The 19,772-nt window shown below is 42.3% G+C and overlaps 1 protein-coding gene across 3 annotated transcripts in view; it reads left to right on the top strand.

Moving 5' to 3' along the window:
• The window catches only part of cluha (clustered mitochondria (cluA/CLU1) homolog a), a 106,826-nt gene extending 98,350 nt beyond the window's left edge, over positions 1–8,476 (top strand). For all 3 annotated transcript variants that reach the window (XM_041197204.1, XM_041197203.1, XM_041197202.1), the window contains exons 24-26: positions 2,286–2,420; positions 5,419–5,492; positions 6,713–8,476. In XM_041197204.1, the coding sequence (XP_041053138.1) occupies positions 2,286–2,420; positions 5,419–5,492; positions 6,713–6,884 (381 nt within the window). In that variant the 3' untranslated portion in view covers positions 6,885–8,476. The remainder of the gene's footprint in view (positions 1–2,285; positions 2,421–5,418; positions 5,493–6,712) is intronic.
• The last annotated feature ends 11,296 nt before the right edge of the window (positions 8,477–19,772 follow it).

Raw genomic sequence — 19,772 nt, 5'->3', positions numbered from 1 at the left:
ACACGCTACTCCAAGTGGAAGCTTTTTATTTCAGAAACTGCAGAATGAGCTGTAATTGTAATTTTAGTAGCCTTTATGGCTAAGTGTTCCCTTTGTAACAGTTATTTTGAACGTAGGCATGATTTATTTTTGAAAATGCATTTATCTTCGGGGTGTCTACCTACATTTACTCAAGCCAGTCACAAGTCATCACAAGCGCTGTCACCTCCTGCTAGTTGCTTATGGGGTGGGTTAGCAGTTCCAAGTCTCATAGTTTTCCTGTCGTCTCAGCTGGAGAGCCAATCAGAGGTTGAAATAAATGGGAATGAATGAAGGAGAGGGATAATGAGGGTGGTGTATCTGCTGCTGAGACTCGCTTGAGAGAGTTCTGTCTGTGCTGCGCTAGACAATTGGATGCAATAGCAAGGGGCATCGAGAGGGTACATCTCGAGCAGAAAGTCGAGAGAAACCCTTTAACTCCAGCTTAATGCTGTCTGGCTGTACCACACCTCCATTTAGGTGGAAGTGGGTCAAAGGCAATTACGACAAATTGGTGTGGGCAAGATGGTAAAAGAAAGACTTGCATTTAGATAGTGCCTTTTATGATCACTGAATGTCCCAAAGCGCTTTACAGCCAATTAAGTACTTTCTGAAGTATAGTCATTGTTGTAACATAGGAAATAGGGCAGCCAATTTGTCCACAGCAAACTCCTACAAGCAACAATGTGACAATGAGCAAATGATCTGTTGTTGCGCTGTTGGTGAGGGATGAACTGGACACTGGCGATAGCTCCCCTGCTCTTCTTTGAACTAGCGCCATGGGGTCTTTTGCATTCATCTGAGAGGGCAGGCGAGGCTTGAAAGACAGCATCTCCGACATTGTAGCACTCCCTCATTACTGCACTGGAGTGTCAGCGCAGGTGGATTTTTGAGGCCAAATGCTAAATAGCGTGCTTTTGTCAAGTTTTCAACCCTAAAGGTGAGTGTTTCTCCCTTTGTGGATGGCTAATTGTTCATGTTGCTGACTGGCTAGATGTGTTCATTTAATAACTCCACAGAGCAGCACTAAACAGAGGAACAATTGGAAAATTCTCTCTCTTACACTGATCCTCTGCTGAAGGGTGGTTTGGAAGTAAACAGTCAAGACTCTAATCGGGAAATATTGGGTTTCCCCTAATGGCGTGGTGGGTTAATGCGTAGTATAATGTTGAAACATTTAAACCAGGAATCAGGTTGTGTATCTTGATAGCAACAACCACATTCATTTTTATTTATATAGCACTTTTAACTCAGTAAGAGGTTCCAAGGTGCTTCCCAGGAGGATTTCCCAAAGATGTAGGTTTTAAGGAGGAGGAAAGAGTATTTGTGTTGAGCCTACGAAAGTGCTGCAATCAGTCTTAATGTCCTTAAGTTTGGGAGCTGATACGTCGGATAGGATTTCTATTTCTGTTTGCTGGTTGGCAAATTACATGGATTGACTGTTAGAAATTGGATAGGAACAGTAGGATAAAGAGTTTTTGAGGTTTGAGCATCAAGAGTCGGTATGTGAGGGTAATACCAGTGCTTGTGAATCTCTGCCTTAGTATGAGTGGTGGCCTAGAGAAGAGGTGGAGGAGAAATATTTAAGGTGTTCATAGTGCAATCTGCACCACATCTGCTCAAAACAGTATCTTAAAATAAAAAGAACCTTGTTTGTTGTGCTGTTGAAACATTTGCACAAGGCAGACAATTGAAGTGATTTGGTTAATCTACATGCCACATGGGGTGTCTCATGAAACAAATGGGATTTTTTATTTGCTCTTGCCTGATGCTTAAGGGTTCACTTTAATTATCAAATATATGACCAGGGTGATGTGGAAACGGAGAGATGCAATTATTTTCACCGGCAATTCATCACCTCAGCTAATTCTACAATTTAAATTGAGATAAAACCTAGGAGAATGCTAATTTATTTTGTTTCCAGTGTCACACATTGGGAATTTGCGTTGAACTGTATTTATTCTTAAAAAAAAACGTTCTACAACAGTATCAGGTGCAACTCACAAAATGTCTTGCATTGGTCCCATGTGAATGTATATTTTAAATCTGATAATAAATTGCCTTTATTCCCTATCCTATTAGTCCCCTTAAAGCCAGGCACCGACTGCCAAGCTGACAGGCTGATGACTTGGTCCCAGACCATAAGTCTGTCTACTGTGTTGTGTTTTTAAGCTCTACGCTAAGCAATATGGATTATATTACTGTAATCCAATCGTTTGAAACCCTGTAAATTTATTTGCTGATTCCCTTTCTACCTCTCTCTCCAGCTGGGTGACAATCATGAAAAGACCAAAGAAAGCTCGGAGTACTTGAAGTACCTCACGCAACAAGCTGTAGCTCTCCAACGTACTATGAATGAGATTTACAAGAATGGATCCAACGCCAGCATTCTCCCACTCAAGGTAGGTCGAACACCGTCGATAAAATTTGCTTACTCGCAGGGGTTTGTTGTCACGGACTGACCTATTTGTGATTCACCGTGTGTAATAAGGAAAGTAAATATTTACCCTCTGTGTGTTTGCCATTAATTGGGATTAGTAACATGTTATGTTTTATACCTTCCATCTGATGTGGGAACTTGTGGCCCACGTTATTCACTACTGCTACATCGCCTGAGCGTGTTACACTTGGGAGCTGCATCAGCAAGCTTAGCTTGGCAGCTCCGACTTGGGGATTATGCTTCCATCGCATTGTTGTGGAGTTTCTAATCTGTGTTGAGAAAGGGGAGGAGAAGGGAGTTATGAAAGACGAGGAGAGGTGCAAGATGCTGGCCAGAGCCCAGCTTCTTTCCCTGAGGAAGGATGCCTAAGGGAAAAGAACGTAGTTTGGTCCATTCTAACTCATCCAGTGAGAGAATCTACAACACACCCGCACACAGCATCCAAATGACTCTTACGTTATTGTAGAGGTTTTATCTCTACCAACCCTCACAAAGTTCACTTCGCTCTTGTGAGTTTGAAGATATTCCTACATCAGTATCTTGTTTATCTTCACCCTCTTCGAGCCTCCCTTGCCTTTAACTTCCTTCCCATCCTAAAGAGTTTCAGATGGTTTACTATTTTGAAAATTTATCTATATATGGAGTCCTGCTCTTAGTCACCTCATTTCAAGAATAACCCATGTTTTTCCTGTTTTCCTCATCATTCAGCCTCCTGAAGCTCACCGCTGTGTAGTTCCTTAGGTATTGAACACATAATAGAACACAGGTATCGGTCACCAAGCAAACCGGTCCTCGTTTTTGTTTTTATTCATTCACGGGATGTGGGCGTCGCTGGCTAGGCCAGCATTTATTGCCTATCCCTAAGAGCCGCAGCCTTGAACCGCTACAGTCCATGTGGTGTAGGTTCACCCCCGGTGCTGCTCGGGACGGAGTTCCCAGTGACAGTGAAGGGACGGTGATATATTTCCAAGTGAGGATGGTGAGTGGCTTGGAGGGGAGCTTCCAGGTCTTTCTAGATGGTAGCAGTCATGGGTTTGGAAGGTGCTGTCTAAGGTGTTCCTGCAGTGCATCTTGTAGATGGCACACACTGCTGCTACTATGCATCGGTGGTGGAGGGAGTGAACGTTTGTGGATGGGGTACCAATCAACCAGGCTGCTTTATCATGGATGGTGTCAAGCTTCTTGAGTATTGCTAGAGCTGCACTCATCCAGGCAAGTGGAGAGTATTCCATCACACTCCTGAACTGTACCTTGTAGATGGTGAACAGGCTTTGGGGAGTCAGGAGGTGAGTTACTCGCTGCAGAATTCCCAGCTTCTGACCTGCTCTTCTAGCCATAGCCTCATGTTCTCAGCTGACGGACGCGCTCACTTCCCAGCAAATCATTTCCTGCTCAGTTGCTATTTTCTCTTTTTTCACTAAAATGAAAGCAAAATACTGCCAATGCTGGAGATCTGAAATAAAAACAGAAAGCGCTGAATAAATTCAGCAGGTCTGGCAGCCGAAGAGTCACATTGGACTCGAAACCTTAACTGTTTCTTTCTCCACAGATTCTGCCAGACCTGCTAAGTTTTGCCAGCACTTTGTTTTTATTTGTTCTTTCTCTCCTCCTCTTTCCCCATCCTGCCCAAAGTTATGGAGGACGACTCTAGTGTGCCTTTTCCACCATTCTAGCTGAGAGTTGTTAATTCAGTATACGCCCAGGATTTGAACCTTCCTAGGTGGTTTGACTCAGTTCCAGCCAGGTTCATGCACTCAGCAAGGGAGCTGTCTGGGGAGAGACTGTCAAAATAGCTTCCTGTTATGAACGCTGCTCTGGGGGTAAAAAGGATTTTCATGCCCATTATTCAGAAGACTACAGTGTTCTGTTAGTTCATGCAAATTCTACATCAATAGCATAAGGTGTCCCGACCACCAGTGTTTCACCACAAAGCCTTGCAGTAGCCCAGAGAGAAGGCCGTAAGATGTTTTGCTCCAAACTCTTTAAGGCCCATATGAGCAAAAGCATTATACTCTTTGTAAAACCATCCTTCTAAACTTGACAATTCATATTGGGAAAAAGAACTGCAATTACAAGGGAAGTTTCTGTTCTGCTTTCACATGATGAGCTGGACAACATGGATTATGAGACTGCAGCTTGACATTTGATTCCCCCGGAAGGATTACTGTCTTCCTCGTAGACACTCAAGTGCCTCTGAAGCTAAAAGACATAAACACTTGTGAGGAGAACAGGAGTAAAATTCTGTGGCCCTTCACTGACCTATAACGACGAATGTTTTAATAAATTAGTCTTTGACACATTCCTGCTGAATCTTTTGGTTTTTTTTAAATTTTCTCTTTTGTGGTCTCATAAACTGGGGCTGTTTCCTGATGCATCTTTAAAGCGGCTCTCTCTCCTGCTGCCGAGTAATTTGACAGGCAAGTAAAACCTTGCCAAATGTGCTGTCTCAAATTGAATCTGTATTTATTTGATTTTAAAGTCTTGGAAGACCATAAATCTTATCGGGTTAATTTTTTTTTAGATGTTGGTATCTGGCATTCATGGCGGGATGATTCAAAAGCATACTAAGAAAGGCGTGAGTTTAATTTTGGCAGCTTCGTTTTCTCCTATTTAGATCACACCCGACTGCATCTCTCTGACTGAGGGGTTTGGCTGCTGGAGGTTACCATGGCAGTGCCAGATTTTTTTCTTCCTCTGTCTCAGCCTGTTTGTATGATTACCATAGGCCAGGGATTAACAATTTTCACCTGGGGAAACCCAGGTGTGACTGTCAGAAATGTGGCTGTCTGCCATGTTGCCTAGCGATGGTATGTATTGTCTCTGAAACTTTGTTACCCAGCAGAGTGTGATATGATGTCTGAAATAAATTAGATTGTGAACTTGCGCAAAGCCTTACGCAGCCTAATTCAATTGACAAAGTTGTGTGTACAAAATTGCTGACCTTGCTTTGTTTTCGACAGTTCACAGCTCCCACCATGGCTAGTGTATTGGAGCAGCTCAATATTATAAATGGGATTCTCTTCATTCCCCTCAGGTAAGGAACTAACCTTTGTATTTTTCCTCCCCGAGCCACAAGGCACACTGAAGTAAAACTGAAGCATTTCCTTCCATCCTCATTTTTAAATTAATGTACCACATTTATGGAAATGCAATGTGCTGAAGTGGGACACAAAACTACACCAGTCATCCCCCCTATTGTGTGCTCAGCATGAACCCCACTGATGATTTGGCAATATTTTCAACTACTAATAACAGATGAAGTGGTAAGTGCTGTGTTGGGACTTCTCAGTACCACCATCTTAAGTGCAATGCAGATTCAGTGTTTTGTGTCAGAGATTCTTAAAGCATATTGGAAAATCTCACCTATATTCACATGCCCTCAGTGGGCAATTTAGCCCCTCTATCCTGTTCTGCCATTTAATGAGATCATGGCTAATCTGTGACCTGACTCCATATACCTGCCATTGCACCCATCCCTCAGATTTTTGTTAAACAAAGGTGTTATCAATCTCAGATTTAAAATTAACAATTGACCTTGTATCAGTAGCCATTTGCAGAAGAGGGTTCCAAACTTCTATTACCCTCTGTCTCTCTATCTATCTCTATCTGTTCCCCTTAATATCTTAAACATTTTCACCAAATCACCTCTTCTGGGTTGCAAACCATGAGAGCAGAACAGCACTGAGCCATGTCCCTGAAGATACTGAGAGCAGGTTGAGGATTTTTTTGTTTCTTTGCCAGCCAACTTTCTCATCGCCACCTGAAAATCTTGGACTTCTTGTTAGCGTACCTTGAGCTATTTTGCTAGAAGGGGCAAGCCCTTTCTTGCCTTCGCCCAATATCTCATGCACCAGCCTCAAACAGCTAGCAGCCCATAACAATCTGGAAGGAGAATTCTGATCATGCTTCTTGTCACTAGCATGGGTTAATTGTAGTGGCCTAACTGCTTGCATCTGCTGGAATAGTTAACATGGTTGTCGGAGCACAGTGGTGACTCAAGTATATGGTTGGGATGTGTAGATTCTCCCATTCTCCCAACAATTGTATGCCCTATGCTACTAACTTGAAAGGAGTGAAGGTGTTACAGCAGTGCAGAAGGAATATGGAGATTGGGATTGAACCCAAACTGTTTCTAGACATTTTAGATATTACTGATGAGCACAAGTTGAGCTGCTTGTGTTCCCCGCCTCGCACCCACACCTCAAGACAATGCTGTTTGCAAATGTTTCATTCCTTTTTTTCATATTCCAACAGCCAAAAAGACCTGGAAAACCTGAAAGCTGAGGTCCAGCGCCGGCAGCAGCTGCAGGAAGCAGTGAAGAGTGTGGAGCAGGAGGAAACCACAGACGAAAAGGTGACCGAGCCACCTCACGGGGAGAAGAGCCAAGCAACTGTCGAATCGTCCACAGAACAGGCTTCAGCGTAAAAGGCCTGTTTTTTCAGAACCCTCCAGGAACTGAAGCCTGCTTAAACCTCAGCAAGTTTTGCAGGCTGTAGGAGACTTGTTGCAATAAACTTTATCTCTTGCGCGCACACAGAAAAATGCACTGGTACATGGAAAATGTGTTGCATTTAATGTTTCTTTTTTTTTAAAAAAAGGAAATCCTGCCATTAGCAGATCTGAATAATATCAAAGCCTTAGCAGTGGCATTGACTGCGCAATGTGTTTTTTTTTAAAAAGAAACTATATTTAAAAAAAAAACTAGGTGTTTAGAAACAGTTACTTGTAAAGTTATACAACTCAACTTGTACAGTCAATAAAAACAATCAACTGTTTGTAAAGTACATGTGTAATAGTCTAAAAGAAACTGTACAGATGACAAATTCCAAATGAATGAATCTTGAAAATACTTAAAATACTCAGGTCATTATATGTTGTATAAGGGCACCAACCAGAAAAGAAACATTTAAGACTTTGGTATTCAGAACCAATTTTTTTTTCAATTTTAAAGCTAACTATGATAACAGTTACAGCCCCTAATGAACACAAAGTAGACTTAGCTTAATAAGTCAGTTATTATTCAAGTGGTGGAACCTGTACACAATTGTGAACATGTGCAGTTAACAATTCTTGCTTGAGTTTTTGTGTTGATTTCCAGTTCAATCAATTTTAAAAGCTGATGACTTTTACATTGTGAAAACTGTCAGATATTTGGAATTTGTGCGGTTTGCCATTGGTAACTGGATCGTTTTCTCTTAAACATTTCCCTCTCCCCGCTGTGGGAACACTCCCTTTCACAATTAGAATTGGAAGTGTCTTCAAACCAACATGGAATAAGTGGACGAAACGTGTACTTTGATTTTTTTTTGTTTTGTATTGTGCTGTGACGCGTTTCAGAACAGTAAGTCTGAAGGATGGTGGGATTTTTAGTGCATTTAAAGCATGTGTGATGAAGCCACTTGTACCAAAAGTGCTGACATTGTACAGTGTACTCACGGGGAAACCTTTTTTTTTGTTCCGGTGAATGACTGTGACCAAGAGAGATGATGAAAGCCATTTTTTAAAATTAATAACCCTGTAAGCTGTGTATGTACGTTGTGGTACTGACGAGACAAAAAGATACATTTATGAAAAGAAATGAGTGCTATATAGTATATTCTCAAATTGTATAATCGTATTTCATGTGATGTGATAATGGAATCATTACACAGTAAATTCCTCCCATTAAGGATGTGTAATAAATGCTGGAGTAAGTTGATTTTCTTTTTACCTGAGTATCCACAGTGATTGTCCATAAGTTGCTTCCTGAGCTACAGTGTGGGTGTATCTGATTAATGCAAAATCATCTTAATTGCTGCACTGCCCCCTCTGGATGTTAACATTATGCTAATAGCTTTCAAATTTTTCTGTCACACTGATGTTGCCCGTATGCTGAGGTGGCTGTGAGAGTGTGTGGCAATTGTGTGTAGGGAGGGGAAGGGAACAAGAGAAGGTGAGGCAGCATCTTCATTGCAAAGCAACTTGTTCTTAAATTATTTGAATTTACTACCAAGTGTTCAATAAAAGATGAACAAGAACATACTCGTTTTTTTACTTCCAAGATTTTGTTTTCCACATTTAGTTTGATTCCAAAAGCGGTGGGAAAAATAGAATTCAACATTGTTACTAATGCAAATGAATTTAACATATTGTGGTATTCATTTTGTTTATAATGACGTAAAACTTGGCCTAAATTTTAATGCTTCTTGATTCCTTTTTTTTATTTTTGGATTCATTCTGGTTCACATTAGGAAACAGAATATATGCCAATATGAATAAATCCGAAACATCGAGCTCTTTAACTGATCTTTAAGCTCTTTTCTTTATTTTAGATGAGCATTTGTTCTATAAATGTGTAATGCGTTCTCCTGACAGTTCTCCTCCTCTTTGTCCTCATCTCTTCAGCCACTTTGCTGTTGAGAGACTAATGATTAATGGTTGCTTAACTCAGGTACTAGAGCACGATCTGTGCTTGTGAAACCATTTCCCAACAAGGACTCGGTGCCTTTAAAAGGGATGGAGAGAGGAGAGACGACCGTGGTAAAACCTCTCAGATGGCATTTTGTTCTTTGTGCCATATGTCATTCCACAGCCAACAGAGTGGATAGCTGATGTGCTCTTGGTCTCATCTCCTCAGTAAATTGCCCCTGGCATCTACAGGGTGAATTCCCTTTCCATTCTCTGCTCCAATTCCCCATCACCACTGTGCCCCAATATACTCCTCCAGAAAAGTACTTTACATTTGCCTGGCTGGGACTGTAGAATAGTAGACACCAATGCCCAGTTCACTTGTCTCACTTGCTTTGTCGGTATATTTTTAAATATTAAATTAATTAAAGGAAGCTGAATGCTGCAGCTTTAAAACTGCATCATTGAAAATATTCTTGTTCCCTCTTTTATAGCTGATCTGGCTGTGTATAATTTTACAATGCTCTCCTGCATTTATAGCAGGTTGGAACATTCAATGGTCTATGTGGATGAGGGATTGAGCTGCTTAACCGCACTGGTGTATATTGTGCTCTGTGATGAGACAAAAGAAGCACCAACATTCAACCATCCAAATTATAACTTTTATTACCTGTCTGAGCTCCACCATTTAAATATCCACCCAGTTTTAATTCTTTCGTGGGATGTAGGCATCGCTGGCAAGGCCAGCATTTGTTGCCCATCCCTAATTGCCCTTGAATTGAGTTGTTTGCTAGGCCATTTCCAAGGGCAGTTAAGAGTCAACCACATTGCCGTGGGTCTGGAGTCACTGGCAAGGCAGACCGGGTAAGGGCAGCAGATGTCAAGTTGGATGGTGAAAAATTACACTGCAGCACTTTGCACAAGCTGAACTCCTGTCCAGATATAATTACAATTAAAAATAACAATGAAGGAGAAAGTAAGGTGGTGTGCAGGACAATCAATAATTCACACACACTGAATGCTGAACAAGAGTATGCCAATTCTTCCAGCACCTAACTTGAAATTACACAGGCTCTGGATAGATAAGCAATATCCTTATGCATGTTTTGGGACTCAATGGTAAAGTTGAACAGTAGCCTGACAAAAAGTTCCAAAAAAATACCCTTAATAATCAAGCAAAAAAAAAGACAAGTTAACGATCTTCATACCTTGTTATGTTCATAATAACCTCATTGGCTTCTGCATCATTCCAGCCTGCTTATTTTCCACTTGTGCCAGCTGGAAATTGTAGTATAAGAGTCTGGCACATAAAGGGTTAATGTAGGACTGCGTACTGAATACAGTACTGCCCACACAGTGATGTAAGAAGGCACATGATCCAGACCCAGGAGTCTGCACATTGAGCAGAGACGATTAAAGATCTAACGATGGAGATAGCCCCAAGCTTGTAGCCTTTACTGTACATGTGTAATTAGTTCTAGTTAATATAGACTTACAGTTAACCTACTAAAGAATACAAAGACTTCTTTAAGACACGCCATTCTGTAACCCACACCCTCCGAACAGAAATAAACTTTTTCTGACAAGAGCTGCATCTATCAACACTTCAATCCTTGTGTCTCCACCACCCCCAGCCTTCGCCCTATCATCTGAAGGGTCTTCTATCAGCTAATTAACTCTGCTTGCTTAACACACAAGGAGTGTTTCTGGCCTAGCATGCTGTATAGGATAAACAGCCTTAATTATTATACCCCTATTTGTGCTACACAAAATGGAAGACCAATTTCTACGATTACATAAAGATCCCTCTGCTCTTTAATAACGTACCAGTTGTGGTGGGGTTACCTCATACTGCACCAGGATGACATTTCTATCTTTGTACTTAAGCCAATGTTTGGACAAGTTTTCAATGTGCGTTGAAGGTTCATACCACAAAACCAACCAGTTTAGAAACTTGGCAATGCTCTCAAGAACTCTTCACTACTCATTCTTGCAACCACCGAAAAGTAACTTGCCCATCCTATTGCATCAGGTTGAATTGAATTTTGAAGATGGTACATTTAACCACAGCAGAAAGGAAAAGAGCTTGAAATGACAAATCCTCTCAAGGCCAATTGCCTCTTTGAATAAAATAATTCCCATTTTCCCTCCATCCTTAGAACGTTGGTCATTGAATGTGAAGCCATTGCTTATGTGTTAGTCAAGGTTGTCTTTTGTAAAGAGCACTCATAAATACACAATTTACTGCAACGAGTAATTAGGAGCATTGTTCGTGTCCACCCCCCTGAAATATTGAGAACAACTTTTCATAAGGAGCCATTCTAAACTATATAAAATTTCTGAAGATGTTTGGTAAATGCTGAGATGCTGTTTCCCTTGGCTGGAGTGCTTCGATCTAGAGGGCATCATCTCAGGGTAAGGGGATCTGCCATTTAAGACTGAGATGAGAAATTTCTTCACTCTGAAGGTTCTGAATCTTTGAAATTTTCCAATGCAGAGGACAGTGGATGAATAGATTGTTGGGCAATAAGTAAATTGCCCTATTGTAGTTAGAGGGTGGGAAACAGGATTCAATTATAGCTCAACCATGATCTTATTAATATCACCACCGCCATCTACAAGGCTCAAGTCAGGAGTGTGATGGAATACTCTCCTCTTACCTGGATGAGTGCAACTCCAACAACACTCAAGAAGCCAGACACCATCCAGGACAAATCAGCCCGCTTGACTGGATGGCACCCCATCCACCACCTTAAACATTCACTCCTTCCACCACTGATGCACAGTGACAACAGTGTGTGCCACTTGCAAGATGCACTGCAGCAACTCACCAAGGACCCTTCAACAGCAGCTTCCAAACCCACAACTTCTACCACCAAGACAGACAAGGGCAGCAGATGCATGGGAACACCACGACCTATAAGTTCCCCTCCAAATCAGACACCGTGCTGACTTTAAACTATGTTGTTGTTCCTTCACTGTCGCTGGGTCAAAATCTTGGAACTCCCTCCCTAAAGCACTGAGTGTGTACCTGCACACATGGACTGCAGCAGTTCAAGAAAGCAGCTCAACGCCACCTTCTCAAGGGCAATTAATTCCGGCCCAACCAGCGACACCCTTGCCCTGTGAAAGAATTTTTAAGAAGACAGAGTAGGCTTGAGTGGTTAGTCTATTCCTGCTCCTATTCCTTACATCTGTTTTTATAACTGATTAATTGCTAGAAAATGGAACTGAATGAGAAAAATACGCTTTCCATTTGAGTATTAATGAAGCTAGCAATTTCACATCCTAACAATCATGTCAGTATATACTGCAAATGTTGCCTTCACTTTGTAGAGATGCTGTCTTAGTCAGAATGTTTTAATTTCAAGTCCTATTCCGGAGATTTAAGCACATAATCTAGGCTGGCACTACAGTGCAGGACTGAAACAGTACAATAATGTCAGAGGTGGCATTTTTCAGTGCAGATTTAATTTGAGGCTCCATCTGCCTTTTCAGCTACATGTAATGACAGTATACTGAAGAAGTTCTCCTGATGTCCTGACCAATACCTTTGAGCTAAATTATTTTTTTTTTTGGAAACAGCTGATCTTGTCATTCATTATCTCATTGCTGTTTGTGGAACTTGCTGTTTGCAAATTGGCTGCCATGTTTCCTTATGTTACAACTGAGACGATAGGTGCAAGTTTTCTGAGGCAAGGGGAGGTGGGTTTGCCTGGGTGCAAGGGGTTAAATCCCCTACAAGTGACACCAGATTGGGATCCCGACATCATCTTGCTCTCTTCAGGATTTTATGACATGGGATTATGGTGACCTCTTGGATCTGTCAGGAAACCACAAAGGTATTTAAAACATCAATTATGTACTAAAATAAAAACAGAAAACACTGGAAAAACTCAGCAGATCTGACAACATTTGTGGAGAAAGAAACAGAGTTAACATTTCGAGTCTATATGAGCCTTCTTCAGAGCAATTATGTCAATCAGTCAATTATGTACTGTTTTGTGCTGGATTTCAAAGCCAGGGCACCTGTTTCCTGACCTGTCTGCAACTCGCCGGGGTCATTTAGGTAAGTACACCACTGGAAGAGGTTAAGTGAAACTGACAAGCTGGGAAGGCTTTGAGCAATTGCACCGAAGAACTCCTGCCATGGTCAGGTGAGAGGCTGCTGTTCAAAGCACTTCTCTCAGAGGTTGCCAGCACTCCTTGGCAGGTGATTGCCAGTTTCTTGAAAGCACTTGACCTGTTTCGCACTTAACCCACCTTGAATTGTACTTCCCTGCTGCCAGCCTTCAACATTGTTAGCAGATCCAGAACTAGCAGCACTAGCTGCCTTCTCCTGAGACACATGCCCCTCCAAGGGATGAACATTGGGATCCAGCCTGAAGAAGGTGAGACTAATCCCAACCTCCTCCCCCCCCCCACCCCACCCCACCCCACCCCACCACAACACAGGGTCTACGTGTAGAGGATCAGCTCCATCGACATTCCTGAGCACCCATCCTCGAGAAGCTTGGGCTCTCATGACAAGCCACTGCTAACATCTGTAGCCTCCCAGTGCAAGGTTGCCTTCCCAGTGGAGCAGGTGAGCACACAAATTGCCAGTGGCCAATAAGATGCCTATCACTGGAGGGCCACCCTGAGTCTCTGCTTCTCACCAAGTTGTGTGGTCTCTTCTGCAAGAAGAGAAATCAAGGAGATGTTAGTGTTTGGAATGACTTGTGTGGAGAAGAGGGTAGGACATTTCTGGAGGGTAGCTGTGAGGGATGGTTGCGTGAGAGAAATAGGATGAGCGTGAGTATTGACTGCTCAGATGGTGAGGTGTCTGAAGAGAGAAGAATGCTTGGAGCTGCAAAGTGAGTTAGGCTGAGGAGTCCTGTATGACAGAATGCTGGGCAAGTCAGAGTGCATCTGAAGGTGTTGTACATGTCCTCCTGAGGTCCTGGATCTGCTAGGGGCACTACCTCCAGATTAGAGGGACCACAAGTGTGTTGTTGACTATTATGGCACAGCAGGTGGTAAAGGCTGAGATGTTTAAATCCCAGAGGGAAATCTGAACAACTAACATAATCTATATTTTCAATTGGTATGTTTGAGATGCAGCTCTGAATTCAGGAATAAGAACACCGAGCCTCGAAAGGTTTTTTATATAAAACTAAATTAAACATTTATTAATTTAAAAACAAATTAAACACACATACATGTCTACAAATCACTACCATAATAACTTTTAAACAAATCCTCAAATTAATCTCTCCCAGATAAATCTTCACCAAGGCAACAATAACCCATAGGCTTTAAACAGACACCAGCCAAAGCACATTTGACCTTATGAATTCAAGATGAGGTTCCTTTCCTTTGTGCAGACAGTTGTAGGTTTACAGGCTGGTTCGATCTTAAATTCCTCTGCCCCCTCCCCCCCCACCCCCACATACAAACTCCTCTTGGTTTAAACCTAGCCTCCCCTTTGAATGTAAATTTTCCATTGCATCCTGGGCTTTTAACATCACACCTTCTAACAATAACATTTTCATCCCATCAATTTTATTAGTAATATAAACACATTGCTTAGCAGCTCCCAGCTGCGTGCAAAATTTCACCCATTCTTTTGAATGCTTTATTTAAAAATGCAAATTTCACGTTACCTTCTCCTCCTTACATTTATCTAATTAACATCTCAAAACTATTATACATCAAAGCACCCAGACTAGCTGGCTTTAAACTAATTAAGTCACACAGTCAAACACATAGGCACAGACCCAACTACAATTCCATTTTAAAAATAATTTCCAATAACATTGTAGACATTAATGTTTCTTTATGATATTGATTTCCTTGGCCACTTCCATCCACAGCTACTTGTTTGTCCTATTCCTCCCTCCTTGATAAAGCTCACTTCATCATGGTCTTCACCCTCAGCAGGATATCCAGATAAGTGTGAGAAGCCTGGGAAGCAGCTTTCCCCAATCTCCTGGAGATAAAAACAAAAAACTGCAGATGCTGGAAATCCAAAACAAAAACAGAATTACCTGGAAAAGCTCAGCAGGTCTGACAGCATCTAGTTCTGTTGAAGGGTCATGAGGACTCGAAACGTCAACTCTTTTCTTCTCCGCCGATGCTGCCAGACCTGCTGAGTTTTTCTAGGTAATTCTGTTTTTGTTTTCCTCAATCTCCTCTCCATTCCTGAGGTTGCAGCAGGCTCAAAAATAAAAGGTGTGGCTATGGGTACCCGCATGGGCCCCAGCTATGCCTGTCTCTTTATGGGTTATGTGGAACATTCCTTGTTCCAGTCCTACTCCGGCCCCCTTCCACAACTCTTTCTCCGGTACATCGATGATTACTTCGGTGCTGCTTCATGCTCTCATCGGGACTTGGAAAAATTTATTAATTTTGCTTCCAATCTCCACCCCTCCATCATTTTCACGTGGTCCATCTCTGACACTTCTCTTCCCTTCCTTGACCTCTCTGTCTCAATCTCTGGTGATAGACTGTCCACCAATATCCATTACAAACCCACCGACTCCCACAGCTACCTCGACTACAGCTCCTCACACCCCACTTCTTATAAGGACTCCATCCCATTCTCTCAGTTCCTTCGCCTTCGTCACATCTGTTCCGATGATGCTACCTTCAAAAACAGTTCCTCTGACATGTCCTCCTTCTTCCTTAACCGAGATTTTCCACCCACGGTCATTGACAAGGCCCTCAACCGTGTCCGGCCCATCTCCCGCGCGTCCGCCCTCACGCCTTCTCCTCCCTCCCAGAAACATGATAGGGTCCCCCTTGTCCTCATTTATCACCCCACCAGCCTCCCCATTCAAAGGATCATCCTCCGCCATTTCCGCCAACTCCAGCATGATGCCACCACCAAACACATCTTCCCTTCACCCCCCCATTGGCATTCCGTAGGGATCGCTCCCTCCGGGACACCCTGGTCCACTCCTCCATCAACCCCTACTCCTCAACCCCCTCCTATGGCACCACCCCATGCCCACGCAAAAGATGCAACACTTGCCCCTTCACTTCCTCTCTCCTCACCGTCCAAGGACCCAAACATTCCTTTCAAGTGAAGCAGCATTTCACTTGCATTTCCCCCAACTTAGTCTACTGCATTCGTTGCTCCCAGTGTGGTCTCCTCTACATTGGAGAGACCAAACGTAAACTGGGCGACCGCTTTGCAGAACACCTGTGGTCTGTCCGCAAGAATGACCCAAACCTCCCTGTAGCTTGCCATTTTAACACTCCACCCTGCTCTCTTGCCCACATGTCTGTCCTTGGCTTGCTGCATTGTTCCAGTGAAGCCCAACGCAAACTGGAGGAACAATACCTCATCTTCCGACTAGGCACTTTACAGCCTTCCGGACTGAATAATGAATTCAACAACTTTAGGTCTTGAGCTCCCTCCCCCATCCCCACCCCCTTTCTGTTTCCCCCTTCCTTTTTTTTCCAATAAATTATATAGATTCTTCTTTTCCCACCTATTTCCATTATTTTTAAATATTTTAAAATCTTTTATGCTCTCCCCACCCCCACTAGAGCTATACCTTGAGTGCCCTACCATCCATTCTTAATTAGCACATTCGTTTAGATAATATCACCAACTTTAACACCTATGTGTTCCTTTGTTCTATTGTTGTTGACATCTTTTGATGATCTGCTTCTATCACTGCTTGTTTGTCCCTACAACCACACCAACCCCCTCCACTTCTCTCTCTCTCTCTCCGCCCCCCCGCCCCCCCCCCCCCCCCCCCCCCCCGACACACACACCTTAAACCAGCTTATATTTCAACTGTTTCTTGGACTCGAACTCAAGTTCTGTCGAAGGGTCATGAGACTTTTTTTCTCCGCCGATGCTGCCAGACCTGCTGAGTTTTTCCAGGTAATTCTGTTTTTGTTTAGTAATTTGGGAAGTTGTGTCTGGGGTTTAGGTTTGTGGAGATGGCCTGAATTTGTCACCTCTGTTTCCCTTATCTTCTTTCTTTATAAGAGTCGGATGCACTAGCCTTATAATATACTTGTTCCAGTGGTATGCTGGTACAAAATCATGCCTGATCTGTAGTGTTGGCAAGCCCTTGTAACCCATGTCATTGTCCCCTTAGATAAAAGCAAAATATTGCGGATGCTGGTTTTATCTCTACCTTTTAGCCTATTTTGATCCCTCTCTCTCTCACCATCAACACCTCTTTGTCCTTTTGTCTATGACATCCTTTGGCAATCTCCACCCATCACCGGTCCTCTATCCAGCTCTACCTGTCCCACCCCCCTAAAACCAGCTTATATTTCACCTCTTTTCTATTTTTCCTTAGTACTGTTGAAGATTCATTCAGACTCGAAACGTTAACTGTGTTCCTCTCCGCAGATGCTGTCAGACCTGCTGAGATTTTCCAGGTATTTTTATCATTGTCCCCTTAATTGGATAACCTTCCTTTGACAGAATGGGCACACCATCCCCTCTTGCCTGCCCTAATTGGTCAAGAAACCTGAAGCCGGGATACTTGAGTATCTTCCAGTATCTCTGGGAAAGAGCCTCGGCAAAGCCCGCCAATCAGTCAAACCCGTTCCTGACCCGCAAATGATTCTGGCATTCCAGCAAGGACTTAAATCCGGAAAATTCTGCCCTATACTGAAGCTGTAAAACATTTTGGGATAACCTGAGGTCATGAAAGGTAAGCTCTTCCTTACTAACCAATCAACTGAAATGAGTAGAGTCTGAGTGAACCTTGTTCTTTAAATGCTTGAGACATCCTGAATTTTGATTTGGCAACAAAACACTGGCCTGTAACTGGGAAATTCCATGCACAAGCTATCATTTTAAAATGGACTTGTAATTTGTAGAGCTACACAGCATGACTTAAAGAAATTGTTGCTCACATATTTATTAACTGAGAGAATGCACATGTGCAATAGTCACCATATTAAAAAGTTACATTTTGTCTCAGACCAACTGAGGAAATTTGCTCTCATGCTGCTGTAGTACCCACCTGTTACAAGAGGGTGGCGATATATAGCCCCCAAAACAACATCCCAAATACTAAAAATGTTTCTAAATTGCCCACGTTTCTACTTATTACGCCATTTGAATGTATAATATATATATAAAATATATAAATGATCAGTATAACATAGGTCTACACATTTTCAGTAGTGACTCCTTTTTCAGTGGGGGTGGGGAATAAATCTTGGTTTTTCACTTTGTAAGAAAAGTTAATTCTAAGAGTATAAAATGACTTCTCTTTTGCTCACTACCTTTATCCTGATGGGAGTGGAAGTGGTGGGAGGGGAGAAAGGTGGGGAAAGGGGAATGCTGGGTGTGGAGGGTGGAAGGGAAGTGCTGTGAATGCTCCTAGCTCAGGCACCTCTGTCATTAAGGGGGAATGAACGGACTCAATGTTTGTCTGTGAAAAAAGCCATTGGCCCTAAATTTGTCCACACAAATTTACAATGACTTCACTAATAAGTGTACATACACCAAATGATAGTGATAAGTTTATGAAATTTACATCTCACCCCCCCGCCCTTACCCCACAGAAACTAGACCAAAAATATCTTCTAAATATATTTTGCTGTTCAAACAATGCAGGGTTAAAGATGTCAATAAACCTCTTAGCAAATGCTAATTGTTTGCAGGGAATTGTGTACCTTCATAACAAGGTAGGTGCACAATCAGAGACTGGGCTTGTGGCTTACTTGGGGATTATATTGGATATACGGCACAGAAACAGGCCCAATCAATTCATGTCAGTCTTTATGCTCCATTTGAGCCTCTGCCCATCTTTCCTCATCTAAATCTACCATCGGAACCATGTGGTCTCTTCTCCCCTAAATGTTTGTCTAGCTTCCCCTTAAATGAATCAATACTATTCACTTCAACCAATCGCTGTGGTAGTGAGTTCCACACCCTCACCATTCTTTGGCTAAAGAAGTTTCTTCTGAATTCCCTATTGGATTTCTTGGTAACTGTCCATATTGATGGCCTCCAGTTATGCTCTTCTCCACAAGATGCAGAAGGGTTGGTCATTAAGGCGAATTTTCATCAACAAAACAAATTTCTGAATACAAGTTATACTGAATCTGTATCCACTCTGTCAAAACCTTTCCTGATTTTAAAGGCCTCTATCGGGTCAGCATTAGCCTTTTTCTTTCAAGAGATAATAAATTCAGCTTGTCACTCTTTTCCTGGTGTGTATACCCTCGCATGTCTGGTATCATCCCTGTAAATCCATCTGTACCCTCTCCATTGCATCTATATCCTTTTTATAACATGGAGTTCAGAACTGCACACAGAATGCTTAAGTGTAGTCTAACCAAGGTTCAATACAGATTCAGTATAACTTGTATTCAGAAATTTGTTTTGTTGATGAAAATTCACCTTAATGACCAACCCTTCTGCATCATAAGATGGAAAAATAACTGAAATAAGATTACCTGCATAAAAGACTTTTGGGTTTTGGTTTATATTGTGGATAACAACAACAACTTTTGTTTATATAGCACCTTTAATGCAATAAAAGCTCCCAAGATGCTTCAGTGGGGTATTATTAAAAAAAAACAACACTGAGCCACATATTAGGGTGGATAATCAAAAGCCTGGTCGAAGACCCAGATTTGTTGGGTAAGGGAATCAAAGGTTATCGGGGGTAGATGGGAATGTGGAACTTGAAACACAAATCAGCCATGATGTTATTGAATGCTGGAGCAGGCTTGAGGGACTGAGTGTCCTAATTCTGCTCTTATTTCATATGTTTGTAGGTTTTAAGGTGTGTCATAAAGGAGGCAAATGAGGTAGAGGTGGAGAGGTTTAAGGAGGAAATTCAAGACATTGGAGCCCAGGCAGCTGAAGGGATGTGGCCATGGCGGAGCAAGTAAGGTCAGGGATGCTCAAAAGGCCAAAATTAGAGAAGTACGGATATCTCAGAGGGTTGTAGG

This window comes from Carcharodon carcharias, chromosome 10, assembly GCF_017639515.1.
Source record: "Carcharodon carcharias isolate sCarCar2 chromosome 10, sCarCar2.pri, whole genome shotgun sequence".
Classification (NCBI taxonomy): domain Eukaryota; kingdom Metazoa; phylum Chordata; class Chondrichthyes; order Lamniformes; family Lamnidae; genus Carcharodon; species Carcharodon carcharias.
Note: the sequence above shows the minus strand (reverse complement) of the source record. Positions and strands in the feature narration are given on the sequence as shown.